The following is a 19,921-nucleotide window of genomic DNA, read 5'->3' on the forward strand; positions in this document are numbered from 1 at the left end:
AAATAAAATATTAACTAACAAAGCAGACTTCTAGATCATTTAATTCTAATTTTACAAGATTTGATAAAAAAATACACAGAATTTTAGTTTTTCTCAAAAAATTTTTATTTATTTATCAATACTGATTTTGTCACTTTCAAAGTACTCCTCTTCAGATATAATACATTTGTGCCAGTGCTTTTTCCAATCTTCGAAGCACCTCTGGAACGCAATGTTTGGTATGGCATTTGGCTCCTTCAGCAATTCTATCTTTACCTCTTCAATGTTGTCAAAACGTTATCCTTTAATGATTCTTTTCAAACTGGGGAATAGGAAGAAGTCACAGGGGGTCATAACAGGAAAATACGAAGGCTGAGGCATCATAATGGTGATTTTGGTAAAAAATTCACAAACAAGCAATAAAATGTGTGCAGGTGCAATAGCCATAAATTGTTTCACCACAAATCTGGGCGTTTCTTTCAACCGTTTCACGCAGATGGGGGTAGAACTTCTAGGAAGTACTCCTTATTGACCATACAATCTGGTGGAAAAAATTCATGATACACTGAGCCGTTAAAATCAAAGAAAATAGTGATCAGAAACTTCACATTTGATCAAACTTGATGAGCTTTTTTCGGTTTCGGCTCTTCAGAAAGCTTTCATTGAGACAACTGGCCTTAGTTTTGACGTCATACACATAAACCATGTTTCATCATCAGTTATGACCTGTTTGAGCAGTTCTGGATCATCATTCACTTCATTCAGCTACTCTTGAGTAATGTTTATTCAGCACTGCTTTTGATTGAAATTCAACAATTTTGGAACAAATTTTTCTGCCACAAGTTTCATACCCAAAACATCCAAAAAAAGCGATTGTCCATAATCATTTTCTTCACTTTTTCAACGTTATCATCGGTTGTTGATGTGCTGGAATGTCCAGGGTGTTCGTCATCTTCAACGTCTTACGGCCCTCTTGGATATGTTTGTACCACTTGTAAATGCTTGTTTTATTCATAGAAGAATCGCCTAAAGCAACATTCAACATTTCCAATATAATGCTGTACTTTATTCCATTCTTAAAGCAAAATTTAATGCAAATTTTTTGTGTTCTATCTTTTTCACAAGTTAAAAATTACTGATCATACCAAAACACGACAAAACTTTTTGACAGTCAACAATAAACTAAGCATCCAATATGACTATCAATGTAAATAAATGTAAGGGACAAGTGTACCAACACAACAAAAACATGGTGGTAGTTGGATTTATACAACCCAGGAAATTTAAAAATTCCATATACTTTTTTACCAAACCTCATAACTACTTAGAAGAAAATTTTTAAAAATGTAATACAAAAAGTATAAAAAATATTTATAACAGCACCTTAGTGTTTATTGCATTATTTTATTTTTCAGTAAGTACTGTTTTTTTAAGTCCTCAGGAACTTTTCTCTTTTAAGAAAAATAAAAATTTCTCTTATGATTTAGGTTCTTCATAAAATATCTTAAGTTTTTATTAATTTCTAAAAAAAAATATTATTAAAAAAAAGGTAAAAGTAATATATACCCTAATTATTTTTAATGAGATAAAATTTACTGAAAAAATGTTTATTTAATTTGATTTCAATAAAAAAATTCAAAATTTTATAGAGATTTATTAATGTTAAGTTGTATTCTTACTCAATTACAAAATTTTGATCTATTCTCAAAGTTAATTAATTAATTAATGCCACATACTTTAATACTATACCTTTTTTAAAGAAATATTTTAAGTTAAATTAATTAATATAGAACTAAATCTGCTTATTGATACTGATTAATTTTTTATTTAGTAATTATTTGATCCTCTTGGTTTTAGGAAAAACCTCACTTAGATGGCATCACTTCCCTTCACTTCTTTTGTTTGGAAATTCACTGGATCCTGAGAACTTCACATAAAGGATAACTGATGTAGAAAACAGATGGAATATAAATGCCAAACACGAATCATATTTCACACTTCCAACAAAAAAATAAGTGTTTATTCATAATAAACTATTCAAATAAGATTTACTTGTTTTATTCTAACCAACAAAAAATAAGTGTTTATTCATAATGTCAAACTTTTTAAATAAGATTTACTTGCTTTAGCCTAAATATTCAATAAAAGTATTTCTCATGTAAGCCAATACATACAATGTACTCAATTTATAAGTAAATTTTCAAAAAGTCATCAATCGTGCAAAGACCTGACGAGTTGAATAATGAAAAATGCAAAGTTTTGATACTTGCATATGGTATGGTTTATATCTAAGAAAATCAAAATTTGTATCAGTCAGTGGAGGGAAACATAAAAATAAAATGTACCATTTTTGTTCACTTTATAGAGACTACTAGTACATAATTACATTACTGTAAATACAAATAAAGAAAACGTTACGTAATAATCAAGCTTCCTGGACAAAATTTTATTCCACTGATATTACAGCCACAATGAACTTCCACTGCAGTTTGTCTGTATATTTTATCAACTACACAAAAAAATGAATTACTAAATTTCTATACATATAATCAGTTGAAGGTTGTGGGGTAAATTCTTCTTAAATGATATTTTAGAAGCTAATTCCTGATTGCTACATATAATATCTTTTTGGAAACACGCAAAGTACTCATATAGTCTATAAACATTGGTATAAATAGATAGAATAGAATATATATGTTCCTAGACTATGAATCTAATATTTACAGTATATTAAATTATATAAATATCAATGCCACATGAGCAAACAAAATTTTATAGAATAACAAAGCAAACTATTACAATTACATGAACTGAACTCCTTAAACCATTACATAATAAGAATAGATATCAATATAAAATAATCATTGCTAAATTACACTACTACTACAACACAGTATTACAATAACAGTAACTATGACTTATACTGAAAACATATTTCTTCAATATTTAGCACATAACATAGCTTGAATCGCTTATATGTGCTAATAATAAGTTTAATCTATTTCTTGAATTTAATACCTTATACTGAAGTAATCATGAATTTTCTACAGCAGAATACACTGACTGTGTCATCTAGTCGATCATTTAATATTTTTTTTTATCTGATTTTACACATTTTTATTAAACTGACAACATTAATACTGTAAGGTAGATACAAGAAATTTCACGTATACATGTTATTAGTAAAGTGGTGTTCAACAAATCTGTTAAAACATTTATGTATTCAGAGATTTTTGTGAAATATCCTATCAATAAGATTTACAAAGACTATGGCAACCATGGTGTAGAGTAAATACTACAACATATATAAATATATTTTATGTTATTATAAGATGGTAATAGATCAGATAATTCTGCTGTGAATAAAATTTTATAGTTGAAATTTTGGGAAAAATAGCTAATATTTAATTTACGGGTGGTTTCAGTTATTTCATAAGTCAAACTTGTGTAATATTTTTTACATATGTTATTCAGAGAATTTAAAAACATATTAACCCAACTTTATTGATTACTGCTTGAAATATAAATTAACAGGGAAATACATGTTCCAAAAATATTATTTGAACTAAGTGAATAATATAAAGGGAGAAAACATTTATATATAATAGCTTTTTGAAGCATACTCATATGAATATATATATATACAAAAAACTACACAAGCAATTCCAAAATATTACTTGATGCAATACTTAATTCAAATCAAACCACATATTTTGCCTTTCTTTTATCATTCCTCCATTTTTCCAGTAACTCCTCCCTTAATGGTTCAAAAATTTCAACAAATAGCTTGTACTTACATCAAAAGGCAAAAACAACAAAATCAGTTGGGCAAAAACCACAGTCTACACACTCCAGTGAATGAGTTGTGCTTTAAGCAAATTATAATTACTGAATTTTATGTATTAATATGTACAATTTTGAATCTTGAATTCTACTGAAAAAATAACATCAAAACCAAAGAAACTCCTTTCAGAATAATTACTGAATTATTCTTAAAGCTACTGAATTATTATAGTGTAAGCTAACTGTACTTTACTTACAAAGTATAAACATTAAACAATATTTTTATATAGATAAAAACATACAGAAAATACTGTTTATTATAATCATATACTTAATAATTTCTATATAAATTCAGGACAAGTACATGTAATTTCTATAACGTGCTGGAATGAAAGGTTATCTTACAGGTATAAAAAAAGATTTTTAATTCAGTGAAGTCATATAATATAAATAATTTTAACAAAAAGCACTTACTGTATATGAAACTAATCTCAGTCATACATTTCTTACAACTGGATTACAAACTCATTAAAATGTATTGTATTATATTTTATTTTATTTACCAGTTTTAAGGTATTAAAACAACTACTTCATGACTAGAATGGAATAAAAAAAAACTGAACTTTAGAAAAGTGAAAGTATGTTCATTCAACGAACAGTAATTGATTTATTTTAATGTAAAGTTTTATTTAAGATGTGCAATATTCATATCATATAAAAACATTTTTATGTAAATAGTAACAATTCAAAACGAATGAAATAAAAGTAAATAACAGTAATATAGGAACATTTATTGATGTAAACCAAAGATACAAAATGCAATTAAAATAATTTATTTAAATCAACGTTATCGTCCTTGATACAAAAATAATTTTGAGAAATATGTAATGTTTTCAATAATAAAAGAATACTTTTAAATTTTGTCATACATTCTTTTCTTTTATTATTAAATTCACTTATTTATTTTATTCATTAAATACATTAAAATAGCTTCAATATGTTTCTAGGATATAAGTGCATGAAGATGACATGAGCAGATGATGAAAAAGTAATCACAGCCTAAAGAACTGAACCAGGATTATTCTGCACATAGGCCAGGGGCTTGATTAAGTGAGTTACATCAGTGGTAAATATGGAGCAATGGATTAAATTTATCTAAGCTTAATAACATCACTGTCATACATATAGACAACATTTATTAAATTACAAAATTATTGTGAATACTTAATGAAAGTAAGAAACTCTGAGCTATAACATAATAGTGCCTGAAATAAAATAAATAAATTGATTAAATAAATCAAATGTCAAATTTGAATTAATCAAATGACTAATTCAAATTAATCTGAAACAAAATGATTATGATTAATTATTATAATGCTTCAGACAATCATAAATACAGTAAAATAACAAATATAAAGTATGTACAAAAATAAGTAAAATACATTATTCTAATTTATTCTATTATTTATGGGACTAGTTTTGAGAATTTAAAAAATTCATCTCTTTCTAATCGTTTTTGTTACAAAATTCTTGTAATTAAATATAATGAATGTAGATAATATATCATAAATAATTATCTACATGATACTATCCAGAACTTTTCCATTAACAAGTGATGATTTATGGCTTTATTTTTTATTTAATATTGAAGAGGAATACTCAGTACCATACCATAAGGTACAGATAGATGGTTTCAGATATAATTATCAAATATCTAAACAGAATGGCAGAAAATCTGATGTGGTGGCTTTTTTCTGCCACCACATTAACATAAGTGAGTTACAACAGACATCTTTACCTTATGGATTTTCCTTCCAGAGTTTTATCAGAATTCCACCCAAGGCTGTAATAACATAATACACAAAATTCAATGCAATAAATAATAAACAAAAAATAAATAAATAAAATGGTACCTGTATACAGTGGTAGTGTGTTTGTTTGCGATTGTGCGTACAGTTGCTGTAACGATCTGAACAATCATCGCCTGGTGAATATCTCATGAAACCATGTTGTAAAGATTCATCCCGCTTTTTATGCCACTTGAAATGTCTGATCATGTCCTCTTTTTTGACAAAAACTCTGGAGTTACAAACCGAACAGTGGAAGTGTTCCCTTGAAAAATTAAGTAAATTAATTTTATAAATACTAATGCAACGAACAGACATTATACAGAAAATTACTAATGTAAGGGTATAAATTAACTTTTTTCGCTCATCAGAAAAATACATTAGTATGTATATATATCGGTTTTTAATAAGATGATTTAAATAACAGATTCCAAATTAAAAAAATGTCATATTTTTAATTTCACAGGTAGCACTTGTACAAAAGATATCTCTAAACTAAAGACTGCTGGGAAATTTCTCTCCTTAAGGTTGGCGAACCGCTGTCGTTCATGGCCATGCTAGTAATGTACACATTGGATTGTTGTCTGTAAGTTGTTGCGTTGTAGTATCTTTGATTACATGTGAGTTATTACGTTATAAAATGAATAGGAAAATCAATGTTGTTGCCGACTCTGAAATATGTGGAGTCATACGTTTTTTAAACCATTAAAACATTAAGCTGGTTGAAATTCATATGCAGTTGGTTGCTGTGTGCGGTGATAATGTAAAGAATGAAGGAAATGTCCGAAAATGGCGTGAAAGGTTTAGAAATAACAGAATTAATGTCCATGATGAAGAACGTTCGGGTAGGCCCTCGATAATCACCAAAGCCTTCTTGAAACGCGTCGATGATGAAATCAGAAAACATCGTCGCTCAACGATTTCCGACCTGGCCTTTCTTTTTCCTGATGTTTCAAGAGCTGTTACTGGTATTGTTCATGACCGTTTACGCCTCAGAAAGATTTGTGCACGTTGTTGCCGAACGTCTTAACGGAACCTAACAAAAAAATCCGAATGGGATCTGCTTTTGAATTTTTGATGTTCTACACAGAAAATGGGGATGAGTTCCATAATGCAATTGTTACCGGCGATGAAACATGGATTTCGTATTACATTCCAGAGAAAACGGCAGTCAAGTGAATGGCGTCATCCTCACACCAACCAGACCAACAAAGGTCAAGCAACAGCCATTTGGACGCAAACTGATAGCCACAGTCTTTTGGGATCGGTTTGGCATACTGCTGATTGATTTCATGCCACGTGGAACAACTATAAATGCAGAAACCTACTGTGAAACTCTCCACAAGTTACGGCGCGCCATTCAAAATTGGCGAAGTGGGTGGCTGACCGACGGCATCATCCTGCGGCACGATAATGTAGTCTACATGTTGCGGGTTCGACACGTGATTTACTGAGAACATTTGGATGGGAAATTTACGATCACCCAACATATAGTCCGGACTTAGCTCCTTCTGATTATCATTTGTTTGGGAAATTGAAAAAGTTTTTGGTGGCAATCGATTCGCAGGTGACGATGAACTTAAAAATGCTGTTAATTAGTGGCTAAATGGACTGGCGGCAAAAGAATACGACGAGCTGGTGTATCGCTACGAAAAATGTCTTAATTCATGTGGCGATTATATACAGAAGTAGTATAAAGTATCTAGTTTAAGAGAAATAAAAAAATATTTTTAAAGTTTTCAGAATACTTTTTTAACAATGAAACGGTCTTTACTTTAGAGATAACCTCTCGCACTTCTCATAAAACTTTTACACAGCAAGTTTGGGATACACTGATAATATTAACTGTAAAAATAATAAATACTGAATCATTTCTTTTTTTGTAAATTAAAAAAGAATATGATTACATTACTTATAAAATGATAATGAAAACGCAATCGATAAACAAGTTGTCTTATTGCGTTTTAAATTTAACCTAAGGATAAAACAAAAATAGTATTACAGATATGAGTAGATGAAATGCATTAACATTATAAATATTAACAAAAGAATGTTTTAAAAAATTTATTTTTTCATTATTACTATAATTAAGAATAAGTGTATTACCAAAACATATTTTTTATGACAGTAAATAATTTTTAAAAAAATAAAAATTTGTACTGAAACATTAAAAACTACTTAACCATATTTTCTGTATTATCACAAACAAAAAACAAGATAAACCAAGTTTTCTTGGTTGACGCATCATTCCAAATTGATAAGAAAAAGTATTTTATTGATGAATTTCAAAAAAATAAAGATAGCTTTAAACAAACTTGCTAATTTCCTTCAGTTCTTAAAACAGAACATCTCCAAAAAAATTAATAGAAAAAGATTATTTTTTAAACAATTTAATTTATAAAAGCAGATATTCAATTTAATTAACAATTGCTGATATAGAAACATTTATTACAAAAATCTGGATCGCTAATTTTAATAATGTGTTAAATTATATTTTAGCTGTACCTGTAATTGACCTCCTTGCAATATTTAGAACCACATTCCAGGGCACTGCCAAATCTTTTCACGTAGCGGGAATAGTCAATTGGGAGGCCTGATTTGCTAGAATCACGAGGCGGACTAGGCAACCTTCTTACAACTGCTGCTGCAGCTCCTGGAAAAAAAAAATAGAAATAAAGTTTTAATCACATTATTAAATAACCATATAAGTTTCATGCATTTACAAGTTCTGAATAAGAGAAAACCAAAACTGTTAGAATTAATTAACAATATGTATATGTGCAGAAAAAACTAATTTCATAACAAAAAATAAAAATAGGCGTTAAAGAAAAAGTATTAAAATTACTTAATATATACACACATACATACATAGTTCCTACACGCACACACGCAAACACACACACACACTAAAAGAAACTTCCTTGCAAAGTTTCATTCAAAAAAGATTTCCCAGAAAAATCCGCATTCTTCCCCAGATATTTAATGGTGATCGGTAATTATGTAACCACACATCTCAGGAATGGTTGAACCGAGACTGTACAAGACTACACTCATACATATCATCCTCATTCATCCTCTGAAGTATTATCTGAACGGTAATTACCGGAGGCTAAACAGGAAAAAGAAAAAAAAGGTAAATATGTATGCGGGTATGTATCCATTCGCACAATAATTCGTCTAGACTTTAGACCGATTTTTTTTACTTTGACTTTAATAGGATGCATAAAAATTTAACATTCCATCAATCTCCGAAGTCTATTAGTTTCTAAAATACAGTAAAAAGGCAACCTTTTAAGTTTATTAAATAACTTCGGGAAAATTACTTATAGGGCTAAAACTATCGACAAAAAATATTCTACAGATCAATAAACTTATTAAAAATACGACAAAACAACACGAACCGTTTTTGGAAAGTTTTGTTAGACAATGGTTGTGGCTATCATGCAACAGTAGGCTGAGTAACCTCTATAAACTTATACATAATAATAAAACTAAGCCGGTCTATTAATAAACTAATTATTTTATCGATGTCTACGTAAGCATTTTTCATTCATTCATGAAAGGAATTTTATAGATGAAGAACGCCAATTCGTAGCTGGGAATTAAAATTTCGATGTATCAGTCAGCTTCTCTACCAACTACTAAGACAATCTAGAATTTAGGTTCGGTAGTACAGTGCAATGTTCAAGCAACTAAATGTAACCAACATTATTTTCAGAAAGGTGAGAGCATTATTTTAGGATACCTTTATAGCTACTTAATGCGTTAGGCCTACATTTGTCCTTCGAGCAATTAAAGGTACCCGATTATACGTACCGACGACTATCACGAAAAATAAGTTTTGTGGCTAATATGAAAAATACCACTCGACTTTATCATAACTATATCATTATTATCATAAAGAACTTAAGTATTCTGTATTAAAGAACCAGCATTTTTATAAAGCTTTAATTTTATTTTTACCTTCTGTCTTTCCACGTAAAATGAATTATTATTTTGGATATTTTGATGGAAAAAAGAAAAAATATATACATTTAAGAAACACGCATATATATTTTATATTTATATTCAAGAAGTATTCAACATAAGAAATTTCAATTTCAAACTCTTTATTCACTAAAAGAAAGTAATAAATCTGATTAATAAAAAAAATACATTATTTTAATAAAATAATGTAACATATTTATGACACTCTCGCGCGCACACATAACAGAGGTAGTGTTGTTGCTTATAAAAAATAGTTGCATAATTTAATCTTTAGATTAAATCAGTCAATGTCATTCACCAAATTAAGCGCTGTCATACATTCCCTCAATCATCGTTACTTTTTTTTTTATTCCTCGTTAGCATAACACGATAAACTAAACAAAATGCGCCAGCTTCTTTTTTCCGGAACAGTGATACTCAGACAAAGGTTCCTTTCATAAGAAATTCTAACAAATAAGAAAAAATCTTTCTACCATAAAGAATATATTACAAGCATAAAAAATGTTTTAAAATGAATCGTTTGAACCCTTTCGCGTAGAAAGATGAGCAAACACACATGAGGCTCCAGGGTGCTGTACAAACCTACAACGGATATTTTCAATAAGGCTTACATTTTTTTATATAAAGTTTATAAATCCTTAAGCCTTTCCTTTTAATTTCACAGTGGGGGAAGGGACACGTAAATACAGGGCATGAGGGTATGGAAGGGTGAACCGAGCCGAGTCGAAGGGGAAGCCTTTTCAAAAACGTGGCTCTCCTATTTCAAAAGAGAGGTAAACGGGTAGGGGATGTTTTGTGTGGAAAATACTTGACAAAACTACTAAATGCAACCCTTTTTTTAATTCCAACTTACTGTTCCTAGGAATAAAAAATAGGTCTTTATAATCTTTAATTTTAATCAAAAAAAAAAAGAAGAGAATAAAAAAGGGAGCGGGCAATAGCAGCACCTGGGGCAACGAGACAGACGCACAAATGATCGACCGTCTATTACTGATCGATCAGTGACGTTCACAGTCGTTCTGTAGTAATAACTATAGTTCACATTACGGAACGCGTTGTTTTTTAAAAGTTGCTTATTCTGGCTAGTTTACATATTATCCCGATCTTTACTCCAAGAATTGGATCATTAAAGAACAAAGAGACGTCTTAATGGCAGCCGACTCATTCGTCCGTAACGTTGCGTTGGCACAGTAGGTGCTTCTTTCAATTATCCAATTCTAATTTTGCTTTGAACAGGGACAAAAACAAAACAAGAGTGTCGTAAACGTTATGTTAATGCATTAAAAAATTCAACAAAATGTAAAAATCAAAACTAAAATTCCAAGGGCTGTGTTAAATATAAAAAATTAATTTTGTCTCGTGGCTAAACTCAGTCCACGTAAACTGAAATGTCAATAACCTCAATAAAGAAAAAGAAGATAGGTAAAAATTTAATTTTTAAAATCGAATCGGCAAGCATACAGAATAATTTGAATAAATATTTCTTCCCTTTTTGAATTAAAACTTTCTTTAAATTAATATTTTAATTCTCTAATTAATAACAGTACTGTGTAATTCGCAAGTTCTAATATTACGGAATATTTTATTTAAAACTATATGTAAGACCGGTTTGCAACACGGTTCGATCAAAATAAAAGGAAATATTACTTTGCAGAAGCAGTCAGAGCATGAAGTAATAGAATCCGGACAAATGAAACTATCAGATTTCTATACGACGCGGTTTACTGAAAAAATAAGAAATCCGAGAAAAGCCTGCACGATGTAGTTCCCATCATTAGCGTGCCGGTCCCAAAGCGGAAGTAGACTAAAATGTCACTTTTGTCACAATAATGTTTAGAAGGGGTTAACCCGAGCTGCCATTCAGATGATTTACCTGAATCAGATATGAATGTGGGAAAGGGTTTTTTTCTTTTTTTTAAAAAGTACACCGCATGGTTTACATAGGGTGAAATTCGACACTACCCTCAAAAGGGAAATCCTTTAGGAAACCTAACTTCCTGAGAGCAACTTGTTTCACCTGGTTACTACTTTAGCATTTTGTAAATAATGTTTATCCATCGAGTTAAATAATAATTTCATTTATAATTAATATATTTTTATTAAAAATGTTATCTGTGAAAAATTAATGAAAATGAGTTATCTCAATAAAAAGATGTAGAACGAGATTTTTCTTCATAAAAATTACTCAATTATTTGCATAGTTCACGATATATGGTTAACTGGTAATCTACCATACTCGTGATACTGCAATATATTGACATACACGAATGTATTTTGAAATTTAACTTTTCTTCTTAACACTAAAAATTAATATACGTTAAAGTAATTTATTTTAGAGTTAAGTATTTTAATTGTGAATCATTTAATTTTAATTATTTTACGTAAAAAAGAATATTTCATGTATTTATTACGCGAAACCTTTGATAATTTTCAAATAAACAATTCCATCAGAGATCGACGAAGCAAAGTACAGGTATCACTTAATGTACTACTTTCTATTACAGATATCTTTCATTCAAGATCCAAATAAAAAACTTCACTCACTGATATTTTGTATTCGATCTTTTTTTTTCAGCAAATTACAGAAACTGATTTTTATTTAATGTATGTCCTGAACAACTTAAACAAGACTTTATAACGATGTATAGACAACAGTTAAAACCTAAAATAAATAAAAATTAATTAAAGTTTCGTATTTTTCTAAGACGAAGTTAGGAAAGACCAGCGCTTCAATAAAAAATAAATAAGCAATCCAAATTGCTAAAAAATTGAACTGTTCTTTGTTATACAAACTACAAAAAAACAAAATTGGGTGTTAATGTATTAACGTATATGAACGATGACTGTGGCTGTATGTAATGAAAAATCCAGGATACCATTGCAAGAAGTAAATATTCTGTTTTTGACTTACTCTTTAAATTCAACACGAAATGTTACATCGTCAGTACTTACATTATAACCACTAATGAAAGAGATAAAAAATTATGTAAATTCCACAAGCAATTGACTGGACTAGGGAGAGATTATTTGTAGTAAGATTACTGAACGATAAATGGACATTGCACAGCGTGTAATGGACATTACACACCAAAAGGGAAAACGAGGAAATTCGAAACTTCAATTGACGAAGAAATTGGGAATGAAAACAAGGAATCTAACGATTCCTTTTTTTAGTTTTTTGGAGATACGTCACTGAATGGCATTTAAGAGCAAAATGATTGATAAAAATTTCACGAACGGAAACACATTTCAGTTAAACCAACGGCTACACTCTTTAATCGTTTACAGGTAATAATAACCTTTCTGCTTGCCCACCCGTTAAAAAAATAACTTTCTAAAAGCTACATGATAAGTTCCCAACGCCTCTCTTAAACTAGTCTAAAATTTCAGGCGATATCTTTTATTATTTTGTATATTTTGGCCCGTTCTTAATAAAACATCATTTGTGCTATCACAAGTGAAATAAAATGTCAACGGATACAGTAATTAAAAAACAAAGAAACTGTGGACTTTACGTTGTTACTTTACTGAACTGAGGTTAATGAAGTAGGAAATAACTGTTATATAACAAATAGAAGTGCGTAGTTCTTGTTTTATACAATATTATATTTAAGGACATAGAGATGTGTGGAGTACCTAAATTGTGTATATGGACTCCATAGAGGATTCGGTCTGCTTAAAAATACACGTTTTTATTTCTCGCCACCAACAAATGTTTATTATTTTCCAGTGTGAATTTAAGTTACGTAAGTTCTATATTAAAAATTAAGTTTTTATTTAAAAAATATATATATATATATATCTCTGTTTTTCTTTGTAGTTGTATTTTTTCAATAACAACAATAAATCTATACTCTGAATTACGTAAAACTTGATTATATGTAATATTAATACTATTGCAAACTGGTTCATTTGTTTAGATCGCAATAACAAAATCCTCCATCAATTCGTGGAAAAATTTGCTCTGATGATAAGATATTTATTAGGCTACGTGATACTTCAGACTGAAATAAAAGAATTAAATTGCAATACCTTTTTTTTTTTGTTTTTTGAGAAAAACATTTTATAATCAAGTTTATAATAATAGAACAGTATTAAACATTTAAAAAATAATAATTTTATTAAAAAAAACTTCAGAAGTAGTGAAAAAGGAATAGTAGATGGGGCTGGCTAGCTAAATTAAATTAAAGAGTTTATCAAAATTTTCATTAGGTTGTGGAAGGAAATAATTTTAGTCGATTTCAGACTTAAAAGGAACAAATCTAAGACATGCAATATTTTCAGTAAATCCACCTATTACCTAAAGGAAATGATTACTCCTTCATCGTTCGATTAATTCTTCAGAACAGACATTTACTATTTTTTAACTGACCATCGTGTTTTATAAGTCAAAATAATACTTAGCTAAATGATTAAATTTGAGATCCAAACAGATTTATTATTTCGTACTAGGGTTATTATTAGACAACATAATAAATTGGATTAAACCAAATTTTTCTATGTAACGAGGTAACTTTGTAATAATTAACTACGTATAATACAATAAATTAAACTTAAATTTTATAAATTTTCGATTCTTCTAAAAAACCTTTTGCTGAATTAAAAAAAACTTAACTGCTCACATTCGACATAGTCATGAAGTAGAAGCATAATGCTAATTTCTTTAAGATTTTAGAATGCTGAATGTCACAATTAAAGCAGCTCTACTAGTCTTACGTAAGTTTTTTAAATCTGCAGATGATGAACGCAGGTTGAAAAATCAAATAGCCATATAAACGTTTGTTTCCGACTCAGTATAATTTGCTTTTAAAATAATGCGTTCAAGCAAAGTTTTATCATACTTTTATATAAATATCTCCTAAATTTGACTGAGAAACGATAAAGGAAAAATCATTTTCTTTAGTGAAAATCTTGCATGTCTTTTAGATTTGCTTCTTTGAAGTTTGAAAATACCGAAAATTATTTCCTTTTATAACCTAATAAAAATCTTGAAAAAATTCTCAACTTAATTCAGCTAGCCATCCACCCATCTACAGAGTTTTTTTCAGTCATACTAAATTATTTTTTTTAACTTGTCTACTAAGTTATACTCAAAATTTGATGAAATACAACTATAAGAAAAGCGAACACCGTTTTGTTTGTGTTTTAAAAACTGAAGGAGTACTAGGCAATATGTTTATAACAGAGTTGAATAATGTAAATGGATATTATTGGAATTTAAAAAAGTAAGACAATAATGCAAATAATAAAAATCACAATTTTAGTTTTATATAAAAAATGCATTTTGGCGTAAAGCGTGATGGTGGAATGGTGAAATTTTTTATTTAATAATTTACTTTCAAGTGATTACAATGAAGTAACAATATTATGTTAATTTAATAAAAGCGGTATAATTACATTCAATTTTTATTTTCTAAGGTACATTCTACTCATTTTTGTATATTTTTTTGCAATATTTTTTGTCTATGCAAAGTGGATTTTTTCTTGCATTGAAAATTTATTTTTTTTTATGTTTGGCGAAAAAGTCTAAAAATAAAACTATATTGAAAAGTGTTTTTTCTAGATTTTACGCGTATGGATTCGCAGAAATCCATTTTCGCGAATATTTTACAGTATACCTGTATCATATATTTTTATTTATCTACTTTATTAATATGATGTAATATAGTACAGAAACATATATGCAGATGTGTAAGTATGCACAGATGAAGAATAAAATTGTGTAAATTTACATATTTATTTGAAAACTAAACATCTTCGCAAACGGTCTTATTTTCAGTTTTTTAAAGAAAAGTGCATTAAATAAATTAAAGAGGAAGTGAACTAAAGGAATAAAAGAGTTAATTTAGTTCACTCTTTTGGTGGACAAATTGCCATTTTATACACATTGGAAGTTAATAATTTATCATGAAAAAAAATTATTAGGCTAAACGATTAACAATTATTTAATTATTATTAAATTATTTAATTAAATTATCTACTAACTTATTCGATTTTATTTTTTTGATTTTGTTATATTCTTTTTGTTGCTTAATAAGCATGAACAATTCTACAATGTTATATTTAGTAATTCAGAATGAAATAAGGAAATGTATGAATTTGAATGTGAAAGTTAAGTGCTAACTCGAACTACAAGGAAAAAACCAAACAACATTAAAATTTGAATCAGGTTCATGATTAAAGGATCAGAATTTCATGCCGAATACTAAAAATACTGCTGAATAAGTCAAAATATTTTGCTTGAATTGCTTTCAATTAGGTTTAAATTGTTATAAACTCCGAAAAGGCAACAATCAATTTAAAAAAACAAAAAAAGTTTTATAAAGCTCTTTATTTCCGTGACTCTCGTAAGAGTAAATGGACTCATCTGAGTATTGCGATGTCACTTACGAATAGTAAATTAAAAATTTTTTTTTAGCCTACGGTAGATTTTTTTTAAATTGATACCTTATTAAAAATTGTAAGCTCCATTTCAATTGTCTAGTAGCCTAAACGTAAAATCAACTCACAGACTGAATAAAAAGCTAATAAATGACAAAAATGCTAATTCGCATAGGCCGATTTCTATTTCGTACGGTCGATACAGAAAATCTTAAAACAATATCTTTGCATAACGAATAAGCAAGCGGATTAAAATAATACTTTGGTAAGAAATAACGCATTAAAATGAAATTATGCCACCAGTATGTTCCACTTTTCCTTTTGACAGACAAACAAAACATACGATTTGAATTAATGGGCACAATTCTAATACGGGGAATAAATTAATTATGAATAATGGATAAGAATGAGCTTTGTCCTGCTTTCTCTACTATTGTACTCGATTTAATTTTACTCTCAGTTATTAGTGTTTAGGAAATTAATAGGCCTGGTTATGAAAGTTTACTTTATGCGAAATAGAGCTGGTAGATACCCTCAAGTCACAGCTGCCGCCCGCCACAGAGCTACTACCTAATCCCCCACCATACATACCTCCCCAATACAATTCACCGTGCATTATCTTTTATGTACACTTACTTGTAATACCGGTAACGTTTGATATTTAAAGTCACTCGCATAACAAAATATTAGTATCATGCAAATAAAGAGCAAAAACAAAACAGTCGCGTGTTCTAAGAAAACAAATTTAATATATCATAATGAATTTTTTTTAAATTAAGGAATTTCAAGTTAGTAGGGATTACTTAAGAATAAAATATTACTGTATTTTCTATTAGTTTGAATTATGAACAATTTATGTAATATCGTGTTAATAGAATAATGCAAATAAGCAGTAGATGTACAATACATTTTTATTAAAAATTAGAAGGTAAGATATATAACCCAAATATTGTTATAAAAAACTTAAAATTTGTCTTTTTAAAATTATTGTTAATATTATTTTGATTATTATTATACAAAACTTTTTATATGAATTAAAACATTATACTGAAAACAACTGGTCTAATAGAGCAGAAAAAATTAGAAAATTCAATCGGAAGTTAGTTAATTACACATCTAATTAAATTACAATTAGTTATCTCTTACAATAAAATCTGAAATTTTTTACAAATTTGATTACCATCATCTATTTTACATCGGTTCTAAATAGAAGTTGTGTCATTTGGGGAAAATATTCTCAAGAAATTAAAGGCAATAAATTATAAATTGCTGGATAAAAATAAGCTATTCACTTCTTCAAGAAAAAAAATTTAAGAAATTCACTAACATATTCACGAAAAACCAGTTATTTAATGTGCAAATCAATGAAACAATTTAGATATAATTTTCTAATACGCTTAATTAAACAAATTTTTCAAAGTAATATTGGCAATCCGTGTCATTGGGATAGCGGCCATCCCAGTGTCACTTTATGAATAAAATAAATTACTGTTTATTATTGGTATATCACTTAAAACAACCGACCTTGCTTTTTTATATAGATAATCTTTAATAATTGTTATAGTAAGTTCAAACTTTTACTTTCCACTTGCGTCAAGAAATTTCAGGAAATTTCTTGATGCAAAGGAATTCTTTTCAAAAAAAAAAAAATTATAATCGATGAAACTTAATAGCCAGCCACTGATAAAAACATTTTTTTAATTTTTATTAACACAATAATATAATAAATATTTATCTGTAATTTTAAAATGTTTTCCTTATTTACTTATACGTGATAAAATGATAGGTTGGTTAAACTTAATCGAACACAAAACATCAGTGGAATAGTAAGTAAAAAATAAATAAGTTATTACATGCTTAATTTTTTTGTAATATATACAAAAATTAGGAAGTTCATATAAAAATGCACATCGGATCAAACGAGAAAAAAGATTGAAAATAGCATTAGAGGTATATTAGTAAAACTCTTACTATGATCGATGACATATACAGTATAAAATAAATGAAATACACGAGGCAAGTACAACGGAAACCTACGGCCCATAATTAACAGGATCCAAAAATGTTGTGTAGTATTAACAGGAATGAAATTATGCGTTGGAAGATCGGTACGTGTTTGTGTTGGAGCAAATGTTTTAAAATTGCAAAAGACAAAATCTTTATAAACTTTATTAAATCCTTAGGACACAAACCAAATTTACGTGCTTTATTTGGTGATGAATGATAATGCCGGAAGGGCGGGATAACATGCATGCAAACGCCCCATAACTCGTCTACTACTTTGACATTCCATACTATTGCAAACGCCCGAAAGACATATCTTTTCCTCTTTTGGCACATTTATATAGTTATAGGATATACGAAACGAATTAATAGGGCGTGCGCCAAAACTAAACGAGACACCACGAACAGAATTAAGAATACAACCGATTGATGACAGTAATATTATCATCGATACAGTCCCCTTCTCAAACGGTGAAGACAATGCAAAAATCCGATGCAACACATTATGTATAATTTAACTAGATAACCACAAAAACAATTTAATTCGTTGTTATTCCAAAAATTAATATGTCTTCTAGACATGCGACTTCTCACACGAAGCATGTTTTAAGACGTGCTTTACAACCGCTCGCAGTCGTATATAAACTTTTCAAAATTAAAATTGGAAAATTTGTTTATCCTAACACGAAAAACCAGATCTACTTAAAAAAATATTAAACCAGAATTAATTTTACACATAAAAGAACAAAGTGATGTCTGGTAAAATTACTTTAAACGTAAAATACTTTAAATCTAATTAACTTATTTTTTTTTTAAATGTTCAAAAAAAAAAAAAATATATATATATATATATACAGAGAGATTCAGGAGAAAAGGGAAATAATTTGCGAACTGATTCTAGAGCTTAAAATAAGGAAAAAAGTTCATACAAACATATATTCAAAAACTCTTCGTTATTGACTTACGGCTACTGAAAAATTTCGTCCGAATTTCAGTTTCCCCGGTGTAACGAGGTCATACTGAAATTTTCAATTTCTTATGTTATCACCTGAAAAATGGAACAAAACAGGTCCCATAACTGTATCTCCAGTATTTTTCACGATATCCAACATAAAAGGGGTTTCTCTGTTTAAGTACAACTTTGTTAAATAATTAACAAATAAGTAAATTTTATTATCAAAGCATGTAAAGAATTTAATTCTGAGAAAATTCAAATAACAAAGTCTACGAAAAAAAAGTCAAATGTAAGAAATTCATTCTTTACAAATTCCAAATAATTTCTCCCCGTGACACGTTGTTTTAGTATCAAAGGGCCTATAAATTGGTTGGCGATCATGCCACACCAATCGTTCTGCCACACTATCGAAATCGTTGCTAGAACCCGGAGGTCCCGGGTTATAATCCCGGTTAGGTATGGCATTTTTCAAACGCTACGAATTTCCCTTTGGGCTAATAACCATAGCAGCTGAAGCAATAATCTCATAAAGAAAAATTAAAAAATCAAGCTGGAGGTTTTGAACTTTCTGAGCATGATAAGGACACAGTTGATGAGCAAGTAATGTCCTCCATACTGTACTTTGCAGAAAGTTGAGTCGTGTAAAAATTCTTGGCGTGCTCGTTGAATAATATGTAAACCTGAAGAATGTTTTCGCTTTCATCACCACGCACCGGTTGACGTTAAAATGAAATATGAGCGCTGGAAAGTGTACCATTCTCACTAAGATTATTAAAAATTCAAAAAAGACTTTGCAGTCTGGAACTACTCATCCAGGATATCTATCTTGTACATCGGTATTCTTCTACCGCAGCTGGAGGACTTCTATCGCAAAAGCCGTACACAAAAAATATATCAGCATATTTCTCATGAGTGAAGAGACGCTGCATTTTTCAAAACAAAGATTCAAAACGGAATTTCACTTTTTTAAATTCAGATTCAATTG

The 19,921-nt window shown here is 29.0% G+C and overlaps 1 protein-coding gene across 4 annotated transcripts in view; it reads right to left on the reverse strand.

Annotated features, from left to right (window-relative positions):
• The window catches only part of LOC142331110 (zinc finger protein castor homolog 1-like), a 336,060-nt gene that overhangs the window by 63,324 nt on the left and 252,815 nt on the right, over window positions 1–19,921 (reverse strand). For all 4 annotated transcript variants that reach the window (XM_075376798.1, XM_075376790.1, XM_075376803.1 and 1 more), the window contains 2 exons: window positions 8,115–8,262; window positions 5,676–5,874 (listed from right to left, as the gene is read on the reverse strand). In XM_075376798.1, coding sequence (XP_075232913.1) covers window positions 5,676–5,874; window positions 8,115–8,262 — 347 coding nt within the window. The remainder of the gene's footprint in view (window positions 1–5,675; window positions 5,875–8,114; window positions 8,263–19,921) is intronic.

Source organism: Lycorma delicatula, chromosome 1 (genome assembly GCF_047948215.1).
Source record: "Lycorma delicatula isolate Av1 chromosome 1, ASM4794821v1, whole genome shotgun sequence".
Taxonomy (NCBI): domain Eukaryota; kingdom Metazoa; phylum Arthropoda; class Insecta; order Hemiptera; family Fulgoridae; genus Lycorma; species Lycorma delicatula.